The sequence below is a fragment of the Anguilla anguilla genome, chromosome 9 (genome assembly GCF_013347855.1).
Source record: "Anguilla anguilla isolate fAngAng1 chromosome 9, fAngAng1.pri, whole genome shotgun sequence".
In the NCBI taxonomy this organism is placed as follows: Eukaryota; Metazoa; Chordata; class Actinopteri; order Anguilliformes; family Anguillidae; genus Anguilla; species Anguilla anguilla.
In genome coordinates, this window is record NC_049209.1 from 30,135,093 (window position 1) to 30,155,349 (window position 20,257).

General features: G+C 47.2%; 1 protein-coding gene across 5 annotated transcripts in view; it reads right to left on the minus strand.

Annotated features, from left to right (window-relative positions):
• The window catches only part of dacha (dachshund a), a 156,940-nt gene that overhangs the window by 42,992 nt on the left and 93,691 nt on the right, over nucleotides 1-20,257 (minus strand). For all 5 annotated transcript variants that reach the window (XR_004766768.1, XM_035431915.1, XM_035431918.1 and 2 more), the window contains exon 3: nucleotides 16,183-16,314. Coding sequence is in view for 4 of the 5 variants with exons in the window: in XM_035431915.1 (XP_035287806.1) it covers nucleotides 16,183-16,314 (132 nt within the window). In the remaining variant the exon portion in view is untranslated. The remainder of the gene's footprint in view (nucleotides 1-16,182; nucleotides 16,315-20,257) is intronic.

The window sequence follows — 20,257 nt, forward strand, 5'->3', positions numbered from 1 at the left end:
TGTCTTTACATATTTATGAAAACACTTTCACTAAAAAGAGTGTGTGAAGGGGGATGGGTGGGGTAGGGGGCAGGGTGAAAACCCCATTTACATGCAATAACAAAGAAGTAATGAAAAATATAAATTGTCAGTCATTAACTCCCTCCCAGTACAATGGGAACAGGATTCACCAGAGACCTGCACAAAGGTGTTTGAATTGAAACAGAAAATGATTAAAGAGATCTCTTAATGAAGACCTCTAAATGAAGATCTCTTAATGAGTGTTAACTGGTGTGAGTAAATACATTGAAGTCGGAGGCAGGAGAGCCCCAGAAAAAGTGAGAATTAATCCCTCAGTGGAGAATCCAAGGCAACAAGGAGGAATCCACGGCAACATGAAGAGAATCCACGGCAACGTAGAGAGAATGCACAGCAGTGCAGATAGAAAGCACCCAGACTAGAATAAACCTGCAGGCGATGACAGGAAAGAACAGGTAGGCAGCAAACACACCCTGCCCTGCCTGTCCCTCCCTGCTCCACCCTGTTATCTATCTCACTCTCTGCCCCACCCTGTTATCCAACTCCCTCCCTGCCCCACCCTGTTATCTATCTCACTCCCTGCCCCACCCTGTTATCTCTCTCACTCCCTGCTCCACCCTGTGATCTATCTCACTCCCTGCCCTACCCTGTTATCTATCTCACTTCCTGCTCCACCCTGTTATCTATCTCACTCCCTGCTCCACCCTGCTATCTAACTCCCTCCCTGCCCCACCCTGCCCTGCCCAGTAGCCCCAGGCTAACAGGAGCTATCAGCAGCTAGCTCCAGTCACAGCAGAGTACTGCAGGTTTACAGAGCAGGCTGCTGGACTCCCCATCCACTCAGCTCCACAGGCTGCAAGGCAGTGCGTTCAGCATTGATCACTTGAAAAACTTGCAGCTGTGAAATATTATTAAAAACTGGTAAACTCACTAAGCTTATGCCTCCATTCCTGTAGAGGCTCAGATACAAACACAACTGTAGGCCAATGTTTGTCAAATGGATCTCTGTTCAAGTAGAAAAAACCCCTAAAAAAGACCTTTCAGCCATCCCTACTACTGCCAGTCGCGTGCTCTTTTCCTTACACAGTGTGGACGAAGTACGAGCAAACATTTGACCGAAACATGTATGCATGGCTCTCGATACATATTTGTACAGCCTAATGTATATATGCACAACTCTGACATCCGAACAAATCAGTACTGGACCAGGGGAATGCCAGAGCCCAGAGTGAGGTCAGCGCAGCACTGACGCAACACAGACGCAGAAGAGGACACTGAGAGCCCCAAGCAGAGCAAGGGTCGGGACCCCAATCTCGAACATATCACTTTTAACTCTGACCTTTGACCTGAGGCTCCTGCTCCAGAGTCAGACTGAGGATGATACGTCTCAGAGTGAGAGAGAGAGGGATGCAAACACATTCCACGTCGTTGTCTGCTCGCTCACATATGCACTGTCATGTCATCAATGCCTGAGGGCGTAAGGGAAGCCAGACCGGGACCCTGACCCCCCTGGATTAATGGGGTGCATCAGCAATCGAGCGCCAGTGAAGTGAGCCAGTCCCAGAGAGACAGAGAGACAAGGCTACAGCATGGTTAGCCCTCAGGTAGCCACAGAAGAGGTGAAAGGTGAAAAGCAGCATGCGAGCCAGATTTTTTAAAAGAAAGAGTTTTTTTCAATCATACTCTGTGTTTTTGTTGTTTTAGGGCCTTTGAGTTTGGTGGACAAGCCGCTTTGGGGATTAAGAAAGTGTATCTCATCTCATCTCAAAATTAGGATGTGATGTTGAGATTTGCTAAAGCCGGGCAGCCATTTTAGTTACTTATTATTTTTTTGGGATACAATTAATATGAAAGGGGTAATGATATATTTGAGAAAAATAAAAAATGTTTCCTTTTTAAGATTTATTTAAATGTATACTTGCATCCATTTTGCATGTTATTATTGAAACAAAAATGAGAGAATGCAGGAGCCATAAATGGGAGTGATCTCCAAAAAAAAAAAATAGCAGGGTGGTGCATGATTGGCTGTAGCATCACCCAGGGAGGGAAGATTTTGGTTGGCAGAACACCCGCGCCTGTGGCGAAAGGGGCAATGACGGTCCCCCCAGGCTACACCATAAGCACCCGTCGCCCCAATATCCCAATCTTCATCGGTAGACTGCAAAGTGAAAAAAACTGGCTGGCATCACAAGTTTTGGAGAAGTTTTTTTTTTAATTTTGTCTTGAAGTGACAGAGGAGGCTGCAGCTACGAGCACAAGCGCAAAAATGTGTGGGCATTCTGAATGCAATGAAAAGAGGCTAAAATATAAAATACAAGATGTTAAATGGAAAAGTTAATAAAGCCACAAAAGGGCTAAATGTGCTGGTCACTTCCACATACACACACACACATGTACATACACTATGGATTTGCACTTATATACACATACGGTGGGAAGAGCACACACAACATCAGTACTGACCAGAACTAAACATTCCAGATTTAATTTCCCATGTTTCCCCCCACAGATGTGTCACTGATTTCTTCAGCACCACCACTTCTTCCTCACGTTCTAAAACTTTTTCCTCAAGCTCTATCACTTCTTCACACTCCACCACTTCCTCCTCACACTCTGCCACTTCCCCCATACACTCCACCACTTCCTCCTCACACTCTACCACTTCCTCCTCACACTACCACTTCCTCCTCACACTCTGCCACTTCCTCCTCACACTCTGCCACTTCCCCCGCACACTCTGCCACTTCCTACTCACACTCTACCACTCCCTCCTCCGACTACCACTTCCTCCTCACACTCAACCACTTCATCCATGCACCCTTCCACTTCCTGCTCACACTATCACTTCCTCCTCACACTCTACCACTTATTCCTCACACTCTACCACTTCCTTCTCATATCACACATGAGAATGTGTGTTCTAGACTCCTGTCCCTGCTGCGGGAGTCTCTGGTCTCCATGTTCAGGGTGTTATCAGCAAGCCTCTGTCTCCAACAGTGCATTTTATTGGTTCATCTTAACTCCCTGAATCTTATCACAGAAACATGTCGCACATCACATGGATCTCTTCCCTTTGAGTGGCTCATGATGGCACTTTGATCATAACCAGCATTAACTGCTCAGAGCAGACAGAGAGAACAGATGTCTTTGATTCCCCTTGTGTTTGCATAACAATGAGACTAACCAAAAAACTCTAAAAAACTTCTACCATCCCCATCAAACATTCAACCTCTCTCGCCCCCTCCCTCTCTCTCTCTCTCTCTCTCTCTCTCTCTCACACAAACACACACATACACTCATGAACTGCGCACAAATGCATGCACACACTCACACTCTCACACACACTCACACACACACAAAGACACACTCACACCCTCCCTCCCTCTTCTGAAGTGTGTGTGCAGTGGGGTTGGTTGTGCTAATTTGGTATTTAGAAATGAAAGTGTCTTTACAGGTTTTCATTAGGCATCATTTTGAGGCTCATTTACAATCAATCCCCCATCCGCTGGTCTTGCACACCCGTGTGTCAGCCGGATGAAAAATGATCTGCAGCCGCAGTCCTGGTCCACAGCTCTGGCCTGATCTGTTAATACAGTATCATCTGGTACAAAGCGCCGGCAATTCCCACATCTAATTACAAACAGGAATTCAGGGTCATTAAACAAACTACATTTCCATTAGCCGGACTGGACTCTAAATACAGGGGCCTGCACTGTTTCTCTCGGTCCCAACTTCCCCTGTTTCACTCTGCAGTGTCACTCTCACACACAAACACATACGCACACACACACACACACATCCACATGCACATACACACACACACACACTCACTCACTCACTCATACACACACACACACACACATACGCACACACACACTCACCCATACACCACAATCTCACATCCACACTACATTACACTACAATCACTTGGCAGACTTGCTGTATCCAAGGTGACAAGCAGTAGTGGCAAACTCTCAGGAATTCAAAAATGTAGAATCACCAAGAAAGTACAGAGACTCAATTCAAACAGCAAGCACGCACAAACACACAAACGCACGTACACACACAAATAAATGCACATACGTGCATGCATGTGGGTGAACAGAGAACTGGCCCATGTTTGCGTATGATCTGACCCCTCCTCTATTCCACACAAACAGGGAGTGAAGTCTACCCAGTCCACACTGAAACAGTGCAAGGAAGGCTTCATAGGCTGCTCTGCATGCAGGGGGAGGAGCTACTGGGGAGGGTGGGGGTGGTGGGGGGGAGTTTGTAAAACCCCTCCCCAGGGGAGTGACCCCCATGCACCTGCTGGAGTTCCCTGTCCTCTCCATCAGCTGGGCAGTGGCCTCCACTTCCTGCTACACCTCTCCACAAAAGAGAGACATCAGCACATCTTCGGGCAATTAGCGCATTAATCACAGCGGGAGGGGTAAACAGCAAAGCGGAGGTCACTTTCCCCCTGCGCCAGCAGGTCCCCGGGGACCCCCCGCAGCCAGAACCCCGTCATTAAGGGGCTTACTGCTCCCTCGCACCACCAGAGCAGGCTTCCACACATTCACATCCACTCTACTCTCCAAAACCTCTACGTGTACTTTGGCTGGGGAAACCCTGGGACACACGGCACTACACCCATTTACAGCAATGTTAATGTTCATTGGGTTCAGCAGTGGGATTATTGACAGGTGGGTGGGGGGGTGGGTGTCTTGATTCACAGTGGGCAAGCTGTTGAACTCACATTCCACCCACATCATGTCCATCTCTCCAGCCAACACCCAAACATTTCCAGAACATTGGGAAAGGTTCCAGGAAGAGTCGCATTTGGTTGTGAGGTAACGTTATGATGAAAATGCTCCTCAAACTGTCTCAGAACATTTTATTGTTACAAACAAGTTCTGCCAGTCACAGAAAAACCTTCCAGGCACGAAAACCTACTGGTAACACCCCCTGCTGGTAATCATTTAGTCATTAAAAACATCATGGAGAATACCTGACAACTACAATTTTAATAATGTTCTAAATGATCTAAAATGTCAGATTTTCTGAAAACTGAAATTGCTAGTTGGGTCTTCTAACCAGGCTGGTAGGTGAATGGAGTGTCTGAATCACTGAACACAATACTGTGAGTCACTGCTATTATTCTTGTGTGTGCGTGTGCGTGTGTGTGTGTGTGTGTGTGTGCACGTGTGTGTGTGGCTGTGTTTGTGCACATGTGTGTGAAGGCATGCATGTGTGTGGGTGTGTGCGTGTGTTTGTGTGCCTTTGTGTGTGTGTGTTTGTGTGTGCACTTGCGTGCATGTGTGTGGGTGTGTGTGTGTGTGTGTGTGTGTGCACTTGTGTGTTCAGCTCTAATTTGGTCAGTGTACAGCCTCTGTCATTTATAGATCAATGATTTATGGAACATTAATTCCTGATGGCTGAAACACAGGGATATTTCAGCTGCAGGATGAGGGGATGGGGGCATTTGTGTGATTTGTGTGACATCAGCAAAAGAGAGGAACAGAGAGCAGAGGGGAGGAGGCTGGAGGACCATCAGAGGTGATTAAGATATGCAGGACTGCATTACCTAACAAGAAAGGAGATTCTACACAGATTAGTCTTCACCCCATCACCAAAAATATATACAACAAGCAGTCATGGAGATACACATCTAGAAAACATAATATAAATGGCCACAATATGGTTCCTTGATTACCCATAGTGCCTGTGTGCAGTGCAGGAAGGGTGCACGTAAGTGAGACTGGCTGCATCTGCACAACTTTGTTGTGAAGTTCCAGCCAATCTCAGTTATGTGCACCCTTCCTGCACTGCACACAGTGGCCACAGGGGGAATAGTGAGTCCACATGAGACCGCAGCACCCATGGTCCTGCCACACACACATACAGGCCCACACACTGACACACACAAACACAAACACACACACACACACGCACACAAAATGAACACGCACACACATGCATGCACATGCACACATACAAACATGAACACACAGATACAAACACAGACACCCACACATACACACACACACACACACAGACAACAAGCAATGAAAAGTTAAGAGCTAAGAAGCCGTTCAAGAACATGTCTTTGTTCCTACAGTACACTGCCAAATCTAATCCCTTCTTCACACTGCGATGCATTATTTCAAAATTTACATTTTATTTATAATGAAGAGGAAGAGTTAAGGGAAGAAGGAAGTAACTGAAATCATGTCATACCCAGGGTCTTATTGTGTCAGACAGGCTCAAATCATTCATACATCATACATCAATTCATAAACCATACAATTATTAATATTAATATGTATAATTACACAAGGTTCATTCAATTTTTTTCAAACAGTCATATTATTAGTATTGACCTGTGCAAATAATAAAATTATGAATAGTGAGAAATGATATAATTATGAATATTGATATTTTTAAAACCATTTTAGCAAATTGCAGCTCAGTGCGGTATATCTCATTCTGCCATACCCAGAGGGACAGAACTCAGTCTCCTAACACTCCAATAACTAATGCACAATAAAATATATGACTATGATCATTACTTTCTTTACTTTTGTTCAAAACTCTTTGCAACTATTCCAGTGTTACTATCATAATTACACCTATTAGGTACACCTTATATATGTTAATTATTTTATAAATATATAGTGTATGTAATGGTAAATAAATATGGAATATTTTGCTGATGGTGTTTGGCTGTTCTTACTCCAGAAAAATCTACAGAGAATATTTAGTCCCAAAGAGTGAGAACAGAGCAAATGAAAGACAGCGAGAGAGAGAGAGAGAGAGAGAGAGAGAGAGAGAGAGAGAGGGAGGAGTGGATGAAAGAGAGAGAGAGAGAGAGAGAGAGGGAGGAGTGGATGAAAGAGAGAGAGAGAGAGAGAGAGAGAGAGGAGTGGATGAAAGAGAGAGAGAGTACTGCTGAAAACAGATACTCCTCCCTCAGCCTCCCATTCAACACTGTAAATATTTTGCGTAAAACAAAGCGTGGAGGAATATCGGGTGGCTGTCGGTTGGGTGTGGGGTTGCCCTGGAAAGGACAGGCGTCTACTGTTACAGTGGGACTGTGGGAGTGCAGAGGATTGTGGGAGTGCAGGGGAATGCAGGAGTGCCAGGTGAGGAGATGCCGTAGATCTGTCCTCTCCTGGTGTCAGCGCAAGTGCTTCTGGCATCTGCCCTGCTATGATGGGGTAGTGGGGCAGAAGAAACTGCCCTACCCCCACACCCTCAGGGGTAACACAGAAAATGCTCCACCGTAAGGGGCAACCTCGCACCACCTCCTAGATTTCTCTTCTTTCATGACTAGCCGAGTTGTTCATAACTGGATTCTGTATTAGTGCACTATCGTCAGATTTATAAATGGTAAAGGTCTTTTTCAAAGATTCCCTGGGTGATGCTGAATTCTGATACAGTGAAAGCTGTTTTTCCAGATTCATCACACCGATTGCCTCGTTATCCAATCTAAACTGGTTGTTTTAGTCCAATCTTTCATCTTTTAGAACTAACTGATTTGTTTTTTTCATTGTATATTTTTACAGGCAGGTCACCCCTGTGTGTACTGTAGCAGATGACCCTGTACTGTTTAGGTGTTCAATTTCTTTCCAGACAGTCCTTCCACAGATCTGCGGTTGTAAGTGTTGTAGCGTGCTTTTTCCCTGAAAGCATTTATCACTGTCCCGAAGACCCATTTAATGGAGTTTGTGTGGGGTATAATAAATTCTATTGAGAATTTTGTATAGAGCAAGCTGGCTGCTGACAGAACTAAATGGCCTGCAAGCATTTTTTCCAAATAGTCGACCCGCACAGTTCATCTGGGGAGATACCAAAGTCTGAGGCACACTTCATTGCACAACTAATAAAAACATCCAGGTTGATGCTATTCTTTATATTATTTAAGGGGGCTGCTGTTACCCTTTGATTCTCTGACATAAACATTTCTTCAAGAGAGTGTATATTATGGTAAAGCTGTCTAATGTCATCAACTGACATCACAATTTTAATTTTAACATTGTTCAGGATTTTGGAGTCTGGGAGGGAATTTTCATGCAGTATTCTGCATTCTGATGGCTGAATGACTCCATCCTCCAAAATTTAGAGTATTTTATTTACTGTAAATGATCGGTCATTCCATAGGGGTTGATATGATTTTATGGCAAGGGTTCTACTCAAGCCAAAGAACCTGAGTTTTGTGAACTGCTGTGCCTTCAGGCCATCGACTGAAGACACGGAAGATCCATCTTCACAGGTTACAACAACAATGCTGCCAGGACGACATTGTGCTGGTGTGGAATAAGGACAGCACAGCCCAAAGTGAGTATCTTGAGCTGGACTTGTTTAAATGGACTGTGACTTTAAACACTTAAACAGATCAGTTACAGATCACTGCATTAAAGGCTTTGCCAGATTACAACTGATTATGTCAACGATATTTCAACAGAATGTGGCTGAACTTCACGAGCGTTAAGAGAAAGACTGAACGAGATCAGTGACCTGTGTGCGGACGCGTTTATAAATTGAGAAAGTGAAGTTTCGGGAGAAGTGAACAGACAGGGGGAGGAAGTGGAGAATCCCAGAGCTCAGCTCCTCTGTCAAGCACCGTGTTCACAAAGACTCCGTCTCGCCCACTTCAAACACTCATCACTGCACACACAGCCGACTGCATCTCCACCGACAGAAAGGCAGAGAAAAAGAGAGGAATACTAGCACACGCGCGTACGACAAATGAACGCAGAATAAAACCAGCTGCCACCTTCACAATCTCTGTCCAATTTCCCGCCAAAGATACATTGCTTTCCTCAGACAATGTAAATAACACACACAGGATGCCATCAGACACACCATCCAAAACAGGTCACACACAACCTGCGCACAAACCACAAACTCCAGCCTGCTAGCTCATTACCAGAGCTTTTCTGCTAAAGAAGCATGTGACCCGCCATGGGCACAGAGAGCAGGAGGAAACAGGATGGAGGGAGGGAGGGAGAGAGAGAGAGAGAGAGAGGCGTTTATAAAACATGGCACACAATCGAATGTGGGGGCCAGAGGAGGCCGTCTGAACAACCCCCAGCTGAGGCTAACTGAAAGCGACGCTGACCCCCGCAATCAAAAAAAGGCTTCAAGAAGAAAGGAGAGAAAGAGAGAGAGAGAGAGAGAAAGAGAGCGCAAAAGTAAGAAAAGTGCTGACTGCGTGGTAGCGCGGGACCGGAGGTGGGCGCTCCTGCAGAAAAAGGTTAGCGACGCTAGCCGCGTGCCCACGCGCTCCCCGCCACCTCACCGGCACCTGTTTCTGCTAACGCGGCAATCGCGGGGCTGACAGAAGCCTCCGCCGCCTTAAATAATGCATGGAGCCTCTCTTTTAGCCTGTCAGTGGAAAAGAGAAATATATCAGTTTTTCTCTGATGTCATTCGTGAGGGTGATTCTCCCTGACAGGCTCGCATTAGACCAATGAGCTTTCCCCCTGCTCCGCTGTTTCTACCAGAAACACATGTTCCTCCTACTTTCTGCTAGCCGTGTCTCACAGGCATATTTATATTTAAAGACGCAGTTTCACACACAAGGCCCCGGTGTCTCAGATACAACCTGCGTGTGCATCGCTCCGCGTGTGAGAGGGAACTTCAGAACACTCCTAAACCTGTACTGTGCTGTGCTGGGCCTGTGTGGGGGTGGGGGGGTTGGGTGCGGGTAGCTCGACAGCGCGGTCTGTAATCAGTCTCCGACGCACACCCCGCGCGAGGCTCTTCGTAGCGTGTGAAGCCCACGCGACGGACGGGCGGGGCGGGGGTCGACGTTTCACAAAGAGCGGGGGGGGGCGGGGGAGTGGCGGGGGGGGGGGGAGGGGGAGGCTGAAATCGCGCCGATCTCTCCCGACTGCGGCGTGGAGATAACCGCCGTCTTCCCACATCGACACGCAGAGGGAAAACACAGATTACGCCGCTTTGATCTCCAAAGAGGCCTCCCATCTGAGAGCGAGGGCACACCAAAACCAGGAGAGAGAGACGGAGGGAGGGAGGGAGGGAGAGAGAGGGAGCGAGCGAAAGAGAGCGGGAGGGATAGAGAGAGGAAGAGAGAGAGGGAGTGAAAGAGAGAGGAAAAGAGAGGGAGGGAGTGAAAGAGAGAGGAAAAGAGGAGAGAGGGAGTGAAAGAGAGAGGAAAAGAGGAGGGAAAGAGAGAGCAGGAAGGAGAGGGTAGAGGCTGGGCAGCTGTTATTGGGATCAGTGTGTTGGCCGTGGAAGAGACAGAGTGAAGTCGAGCTGCTCTTCCTGTGCGTCAGTGAGAGGAGAAGGAGAGTACCAGCGTCTCATCCATCACACCGAGCACAGCGCTGTCACAGCCCTGCTGCTGGGGGCCCTGTGACGCAACCAGCCATGACCCGGTCACTACTGGCACCAATCACACGCAGAGTCCCCTGAACCCGGTCACTACTGGCACCAATCACACGCAGAGTCCCCTGAACCCGGTCACTACTGGCACCAATCACACGCAGAGTCCCCTGAACCCGGTCACTACTGGCACCAATCACAAGCACAGTCCCCTGAACCCAGTGACTACTGGCACCAATCACAAGCACAGTCCCCTGAACCCAGTCACTACTGGCACCAATCACACGCAGAGTCCCCTGAACCCGGTCACTACTGGCACCAATCACACGCAGAGTCCCCTGAACCCAGTGACTACTGGCACCAATCACACGCAGAGTCCCCTGAACCCGGTCACTACTGGCACCAATCACAAGCACAGTCCCCTGAACCCAGTGACTACTGGCACCAATCACACGCAGAGTCCCCTGAACCCGGTCACTACTGGCACCAATCACACGCAGAGTCCCCTGAACCCAGTGACTACTGGCACCAATCACACGCAGAATCCCCTCAACTCGGTCACGACTGGCACCAATCACACGCAGAGTCCCCTGAACCCAGTGACTACTGGCACCAATCACACGCAGAGTCCCCTGAACCCGGTCACTACTGGCACCAATCACAAGCACAGTCCCCTGAACCCAGTGACTACTGGCACCAATCACACGCAGAGTCCCCTGAACCCGGTCACTACTGGCACCAATCACACGCAGAGTCCCCTGAACCCGGTCACTACTGGCACCAATCACACACAGAATCCCCTCAACTCGGTCACTACTGGCACCAATCACAAGCAGAGTCCCCTGAACCCGGTCACTACTGGCACCAATCACACACAGAATCCCCTCAACTCGGTCACTACTGGCACCAATCACAAGCAGAGTCCCCTGAACCCGGTCACTACTGGCACCAATCACACACAGAATCCCCTCAACTCGGTCACTACTGGCACCAATCACACGCAGAGTCCCCTGAACCCGGTCACTACTGGCACCAATCACACGCAGAGTCCCCTGAACCCGGTCACTACTGGCACCAATCACACGCAGAGTCCCCTGAACCCAGTGACTACTGGCACCAATCACACGCAGAATCCCCTCAACTCGGTCACTACTGGCACCAATCACATGTGCTGAGTCCACCACCCCAGTAACCACCAGTACCAACCCCAAGCCCACTCAGCCCAGAAACCTGGTCACTGCTGGAACCAATCACATGCACCAAGCTCACGCAAACTCTCCTGAAACAGCGCTGCTGTAACCTCAGTCGGCGCCATACGAAATAAGCATTTTCTGACTGTGAACGAGGCGTGCAGCTGATAACTCCTATTATAGCCCTTTCAATTCACTCAGACGTTGTGCTGAGTATAGTCTGCCGCTGTGTCTGTTAATCTGTCTGTCTGTCTGTTTGTGTATGAGAGAAGAGAGGAATCACACACAGATTAATGACGGGATACCAGTTCTGTCCTAACCGCGCATCGCTACAGACCGGCATATTTCTTTCCCTGTACAAGGCCACATGCAAAGACATTCATCAGCTCTCAATGGAAGAGCGTAAATAAATAACAGTGCAGAGCACTACTGGTAGACGTTCTGAATGTATCTCCGCACATATAAAAATCCCCACATCCATCCATCCATCCATCCATCCATCCATCCGCCCATCCGCCCATCGCCGCGTGCGACGCGCCGCGTTTATGCGCTTCCTCCCCGGTAAGTATTCAGCGTCACGGCTCGTGGGGGCTGCACGCTGTTTGTCAGAGCGGTAATAAAGGGTGGAGAGAGCGCGGGACTCTCTCCCTCCGCACGCAGCGCCACACCGTTAGTCACACCGCAATCTAAATGCACAGTCAGGTCGCCGCCATTAAGCGTGCTATTAGCCTCAATAAAACATATCTTAAGCGATGGGACACATGGACAGACCCAATTAGCCGGAATCACTTGTGAGCACAGTGATGGAGTGAGACAGGACTGCTGATTTACAAGAAGAGAAAGCCCCCTTTCTGTGCCCGCAGGATGTCATACAATAACATATGAACACACATGCACACACACACACACACACACAGGCATGCACACACCACACACACACACACCCACCCACGCACGCTCACACATACACATGCACACACCACACAAACACACACACACACACACATATACGTAAACACACATGCATGCGCACACACCCACATAAACTTGCATGAACGCACATACGAACGTACACACATGTACACATGCACACACATATGCACACAAACAAACACACACACACACACACACACATGTGGAGGAGTGTGAGGTGGTATTTTCCCAGTAGATCATCAGGCTCAGCACTCAGTTTATGATTCCTGCACATGAGCAGTAACACTGACATACATGCTCAGCTCTATATGCTGGATGTACAGTGGCACAGAGATTTATATGGCCCATTATTTGTAATAAATACACCATTTCCAATATGAATTTCTCATCTTATTCCCAGTTTTACAATGATCCTCACATTCATTTAGCTTTCATAATCTCGCCGTTCAGTTCAGTTCACTCGCAATAGTGATGCAATGCATCTAACAATCTGGGGTTTGTGAAACAAAAACCCACCCGCAAAGGAAGCAGAGGATTTGCATCCAGCATGATAACGACAGTGTGTGTGTGTGTGTCCCTGTGTGTGTGTGTGTGTGTGTGTTTGAGTGTGTATATATGTGCATGGGTCTCTGATTGTTTGTGCATGTGCACGTGTATATATGTGTGCTTGTGTTTAAGTTTGCGTGTGTGTGAGAGAGAGAGAGTGCGAAAGTATAGGCCTGTAAGCGATAATGTATGAACATGTATGTGTATCTGTGAGGTGTGTGTGTGAGTTGTATATGTGTGAATTCCTCCAGATGTGTGTTGGCGATAGAGCAGCGGCAGCAGTAACACTCAGTACCTGTAGGACCGCTCACTTCCTGTCTGAGGCACATACGCCCCCGTCACCCGATCCTGATTTATTACTTTGGGTTCTTTTTCTCATAGTTTCACAACCATGCTGAATAAAATGCTATCTGACTTTAACTACCCCTTTAACAATTCATCCTTTTTATTGTGTGCGACTGTGTCATAGTGAGACCTGTTAACAGCACAGCCACACAGCTAGTATAAAGCACAGGCGGACAGTAAAGCACAGACACATGCCTGACACACACCACAGGCACGAAGCAGAGCACAAAGAGCAGACACACAGCCAATTCTCAGCACAGACATACACAGCTGCACGCGAAGTCTGGGCATCCTTGGGCTAAGTGCAGGTTACAATCTCATCGAGAACAGAAGCTGACCTGACATTTAACTGATCTGGCCAGTATGAGTTAAGCATGACATCCTTCTACAAAATTTTAAGCAAGATTTTAAAGCATTTCATGCACTTATCACAGATCCAACATAATAAACTAAAGTGCACACGGCAGATGCACAGCTTTGGCACTTTGTCGGTTAGTACTTAGTAACTCCTCCTTTTGCTGATCTATAACAGCTTCCAAACATTTCCAGTTGCCAGCTAAGCGTTTCTCTTTTTGCTTTTGGAAATGTTCCCCACTCTTCCTTGCAGAACTCTTTTAGCTCAGAAATATCTGCAGGTGTTCTTACAGGCACTGATCTCATCACACTTTCAATAATATTCAAGTCGTGGGATTTCCAAAACCTTCATCTTTGCTGCCTGAGAACACCTCATGTTCATTTCTGGTGAGTACTTAAGAACTTACAGAAAAGAAAGCGAAGTACCTAAGCTGAACCTGGATTGCAATTGGGTGCTGTGTAGATGAAAGAAAAGATGAAGGAGTTGGAATGGCCATCACAGTCCCCAGACATGAATACCATTCTAAATATGAGGTTGAGTTAGTGTATGTTCACTTATCAAATACACACTTACAGTATCGGTGTGAAATTCTTCATTAGGAATGTTTCATATTAGTGCGTAACTACATGAGAAGAGAAGTTCTGGACCAGGTAACTCTATATTAGTATAAATGACCTGTATTAGTGTGTAATTCCACATGAAAGGAGAGATTTTGTATTGGTGTATAGCCCTACATTTAGGCAGATTCTGTAATGTGTGTAGCTCTACATTACAGGAGTGGTTCTGTATCAGTGTGTAGCTCTACATTAGAGGAGCGGTTTTGTATCAGTGTGTAACTCTACATTAGAGAAGCGGTTCTGTATCAGTGTGTAGCTCTACATTACCAAGCGGTTCTGTATCAGTGTGTAGCTCTACATTACCAAGCGGTTCTTTATTAGTGTGTAGCTCTACATTACCAAGCGGTTCTGTATCAGTGTGTAGCTCTACATTACCAAGCGGTTCTGTATCAGTGTGTAGCTCTACATTACCAAGCGGTACTGTATCAGTGTGTGGCTCTACATTAGAGGAGTGATTCTTTATCAGTGTGTAGCTCTACATTCGAGGAGTGGTTCTGTATCAGTGTGTAGCTCTACATTACAGCAGTGGTTCTGTATCAGTGTGTAGCTCTACATTAGAGGAGTGATTCTGTATCAGAGTGTAGCTCTACATTAGAGGAGCAGTTCTGTATCAGTGTGTAGCTCTACATTAGAGGAGCAGTTCTGTATCAGTGTGTAGCTGTACACTAGAGAGTGGTTCTGTATCAGTGTGTAGCTCTACATTAGAGGAATGGTTCTGTATCAGTGTGTAGCTCTACATTAGAGGAGCAGTTCTGTATCAGTGTGTAGCTCTGCATTACAGGAGTGGTTCTGTATCAGAGTGTAGCTCTGAATTACAGGAGTGGTTCTGTATCAGTGTGTAGCTCTGAATTACAGGAGTGGTTCTGTATCAGTGTGTAGCTCTGCATTAGAGGAGCGGTTCTGTATCAGAGTGTAGCTCTACACTAGAGAGTGGTTTTGTTTCAGTGTAGCTCTACACTAGAGAGTGGTTTTGTATCAGTGTAGCTCTACACTAGAGAGTGGTTTTGTATCAGTGTAGCTCTACACTAGAGAGTGGTTTTGTTTCAGTGTAGCTCTACACTAGAGAGTGGTTTTGTATCAGTGTAGCTCTACACTAGAGAGTGGTTCTGTATCAGTGTGTAGCTCTACATTAGAGGAGTGGTTCTGTATCAGTGTGTAGCTCTACATTAGAGGAATGGTTCTGTATCAGTGTGTAGCTCTACATTAGAGGAGTGGTTCTGTATCAGTGTGTAGCTCTACATTAGAGGAGTGGTTCTGTATCAGTGTGTAGCTCTACATTAGAGGAGTGGTTCTGTATCAGTGTGTAGCTCTACACTAGAGGAGCGGTTCTGTATCAGTGTGTAGCTCTACATTAGAGGAGTGGTTCTGTATCAGTGTGTAGCTCTACATTAGAGGAGTGGTTCTGTATCAGTGTGTAGCTCTACATTAGAGGAGTGGTTCTGTATCAGTGTGTAGCTCTACATTAGAGGAGTGGTTCTGTATCAGTGTGTAGCTCTACATTAGATGAATGGTTCTGTATCAGTGTGTAGCTCTACATTAGAGGAGTGGTTCTGTATCAGTGTGTAGCTCTACATTACAGAGTGGTTTTGTATCAGTGTGTAGCTGTACACTAGAGAGTGGTTCTGTATCAGTGTGTAGCTCTACATTAGAGGAATGGTTCTGTATCAGTGTGTAGCTCTACATTAGAGGAGTGGTTCTGTATCAGTGTGTAGCTCTACATTAGAGGAGTGGTTCTGTATCAGTGTGTAGCTCTACATTAGAGGAATGGTTCTGTATCAGTGTGTAGCTCTACATTAGATGAATGGTTCTGTATCAGTGTGTAGCTCTACATTAGAGGAGCGGTTCTGACCTGCATTGGAGTTCAGCTCCTCATTCTCAGACTCGGTCCCGTTCTGGCTGCCGGCCCCGTGCAGGTTGTTCATGGCCATCAGCTTCATCTTCTGCAGCTTCATAGCCTCCGCCATGGCCGCCGCAGTCAGCCCTGCAGGACAACATTAACACGTCAGGACACCGCTGTCACAGCACCCTCAACCTATCACTACACCACCTTCACAGTCACAACGCTGCCGTTACACCGCCCTTACAGCACTGTCACTCCATTACCCCACCCCAAAACACCATCACTACCTCACTCTTATACTCATAACACCATCGCCTCCACTACCACACTCCCACAACACCACCACTACCTCACTCTCATACTCATAACACCATCACCTCCATTACCCCACCCTCACAACACCATCACTACGTCACTCTCATACTCATAACACCATCACATCCATTACCCCACCCTCACAACACCATCACTACCTCACTCTCATACTCATAACACCATCACATCTGTTAAATCACTCTCACAACACCATCCCCACCCTCATACTCACAACACAATTAACTGTTACACCATCCGCTCAGCACAGGACCATGCCCTCAGAACACCACAATCTCACTTACAGCCCTATCACCTCACCAGCACCATGTTCACAACACCCTTATACCTCACACCCCTGCCATTACTCCACCCTCACATTCACAGCACCATCATTCAATCAGCCCCGATTACATCATCATCATAATTACACCACCCTCACATAACCCTGCAAGAACACAATAAACCACCATGCGTTCTCGGAATCTCCCTTACTCGCTGACTCCCTTGCACACACACACACACACACACACACACATACACACACACACAAACACACACACAGCCCGCTTGCAGTATCACTGAATACTGCACAGGATTAGTCATGTTCCAGCCGAGCGGGCTAAAGAGTGTTGAGTTCTGACTGTGTGAGCCTGTGACCCAAGCCCATAATTTACTGACTCAATCAATTAGATGCTTGATTGCATCACTCAAAGTTCAGCTATTTTGTGCGCTCTTGAAAAGGTCGAGATAAACAGCATAACGACGGCTCTCGTATCCCTCTCAGTACTCCAGCAATGTCCATCTCTCACAGTGAGATCAGTCCTTTCCGTCACAGTGAGATCAGTCCCATCTCTCACAGAGAGATCAGTCCTTTCTCTCACAGAGAGATCAGTCCTTTCTCTCACAGAGTGATCAGTTCTTTCTCTCACAGAGAGATCAGTCCTTTCTCTCACAGAGAGATCAGGGCTGTCTCTCACAGTGAGATCAGTCCTTTCTCTCACAGAGATCAGTCCTTTCTCTCACAGTGAGATCAGTATTCTCTCACAGGGAGACTGGTACTGTATTTCACAGTGAGACTGCTGCTGTCTCTCACAGTGAGACTGCAGCTTAATTTTTCACAGTGAGACAAGCACTGAATTTCTTACAGTGAGACCAGTGCTGTCTCTCACAGTGAGACCAGTCTTGTGTCCCTCGCAGTTAGACAAGTGATTGTGTGCCTCTCTTAGTGTGACTGTGGAGTGGAGTTTGGGCTTCAGCAAGGCGCAGAGAACAGCACTCGATCGTTATTCAGTCTTACCGCTACATGTGAACGAGCACTGCAGTAGCAAAGGGCGCATAGGACTTGTGGGTGTTGCCATGGGAATTGGGGGTGTTGCCATTGGAGTTTGGGGGTTCTGGGTTTCAGGGTACTTAACACAGAGCTCCCCCCGCCGGTCCCAGGAGAGGCGGCGGCCCCCGCCTCTGTCTGTACCTTCAGCTCATCAAGCACTGTGGAGCCGGAAGCCATCATCACTTTGCCCAATTAAGCCAATAATTAATTCAATTAAACAATGGAGAGTTACATTAAGTGATTCATTAAGTGACTGCATACCGGCTCTCTCAGTTGCTGTGATCTAAATTCCCCGCAAATCAGGACAAAAAGATGCCTGTCCTTCATTTTACCCCTCGGTTGAGACAGTATATGTCACCTTGATCTCATTTATTTTCAAAATTGCCCCCAAACGGTATATGAGAGGGGGGGGGGTGAAAAATAATATGTAAATGAGAAAAGTAATACGCAGCATGCGCAACACTGATCCAAGTTGGCGGCGAGGACGCGAGCTCTTTGTGTCTGTCTCGGGTCCCCGTGCGCGGCGTCTCCGTCGCGCAGCGCGCTGAACGTGCGGACTCGCACGCCAAACGCGCTCTCCTCCCGTGCGCCGAGCGAGGCGAAGAATCCCGCACGCCGTTCTAATGCGCAAAAATAAAGACAGGCACAGCGAGAGGGAGATAAATGGACCTCGCGAAAAAAAGGCGCCTTTCTATTTTTAAGCGTCCCGGCCCCTTCAACTGAGCGCGCCCGAGGAAACAGGCGAAATGTTTTCAATAGCCACATTTAAACAAAATGTCACAATGATTGATTCATTTTATTATGAGTTAATTTTGTAGCCTAATCCCGCAGACTGTCAGAAACCCAGCTGCCGCTGCCGCTTTCAGGCAAACTCCAGCCTCTTATTCAGCGCTGAATTAACTGCCGACATGTGGCCAGAGAACAGAGAGGGGGAAAAAAAACAGCTGACAAAAACATGTACGACAACGTCGGCGCTAACGCCAGGAAGGCCTCGCAAATCTGTCCCCGCTGCAGGGCCGGCTGCGGGATTACGCGCTTCTCCGGGGCGGGGACGGAATTCGGGCTGGAAACCGCTTCGGCGCGGACCCGCCGCGATTCGCTCGCTGAAGCCAAGCCGATGAAACAAAAAAGTTTTTTTTTTAAATTTTATTTATTTATTTATTTTAAATGGATTCCTCGCCGAGACGCATGAAGTAGGAAATAGGCTTGCGTGTAAGTCGCGGGGCCGCCTTCATTTTCACACACACGCACACACACACACACACACACACACACACACACACACACACACACGGACGGACAAGGTTTCAATCCAAAAGGGTCTCTGTCGTGATGGAAACCTTGTGGGATTGAAACATAGGCCACGTGTGTGCAATAATAAAAACTGATCACTGCGGTGCAAGGGTCGTGTGCAGGATTTATTTCCTCCTTGTTCGTACCCGTGTTTTTGATTCTGGGCCCACGGCGCGGTCTTCCATGCGAGTGTTTCATATTAGACTGAGGAGAGGTCCAGAGGGGGGGTCACAGCGTGTGGCTGCGGCTTTCTAGCAGGACTCTCAAGCAACCCCTTCCAGATTTCAGCAAATCGAACATTCTGGAAAAACCAGATCGTGGGCCCCCCAGAAAAGGAATGAGCTGCCCACAGCGGACAAGACGGCCAGCTCACCGGCCATCTCCCGACGTGGACTGAAGACTACTCATCGGACCTCGGCTACCAATCTCAGACCCCTTTAGCCATTTATCTTCACTTCTTGCTGTACTTTTAAATTTACACACTGTTATAATAATAATAGCAGAGTAGTGTAGTGATTATTTGTGGTTTGTTTGTTTTACTTGACAATGCTTGGCATGGTTTGGTCAGCTACTTCACACAGGTACTGGTTATGAAAATGCCTACTGTGCCTTCTCCACCGCATTACTGTTCTTTCGTATTCCTGATGCTTACACTGTTTCCCCACTTTGTGAGTCACTCTGGATCAGTGCCGGTAATGTAACATAATGCATGCAAGTTGCCCTGGATATGGCTGTAAGCAAGAGGTACGATAACGTGTCATTCAAAGGAGGATGAGAATCTCCGGTGTAGTTTTGACATTTGTGCTGTGTCAGTAAACTGGTGCGGTAGAAAGGGATTTCCTGGAGAAGGGCTCATGCAGGAGTGTTCCTGTGCTTACAGTGCTAATACCAGGGAAACAACAGACAACAGATTTGAAGAAAGATCTGAGTAAGCACTGAGTAGGAGAGCACTAAGTACAAGACTTCGGAGTAAGCACTGAGTACACAAGCTCTGAGTAAGCACTGGGTACACAAGCTCTGAGTAAGCACTGAGTACAAGAGTCATAAGTAAGCACTAAGTAAAAGAGTTCTGAGTAAGCACTGAGTACAAGAGTTGTGCGTAAGCACTGAGTACAAGAACTTTGAGTAAGCACTGAGTACAAGAGT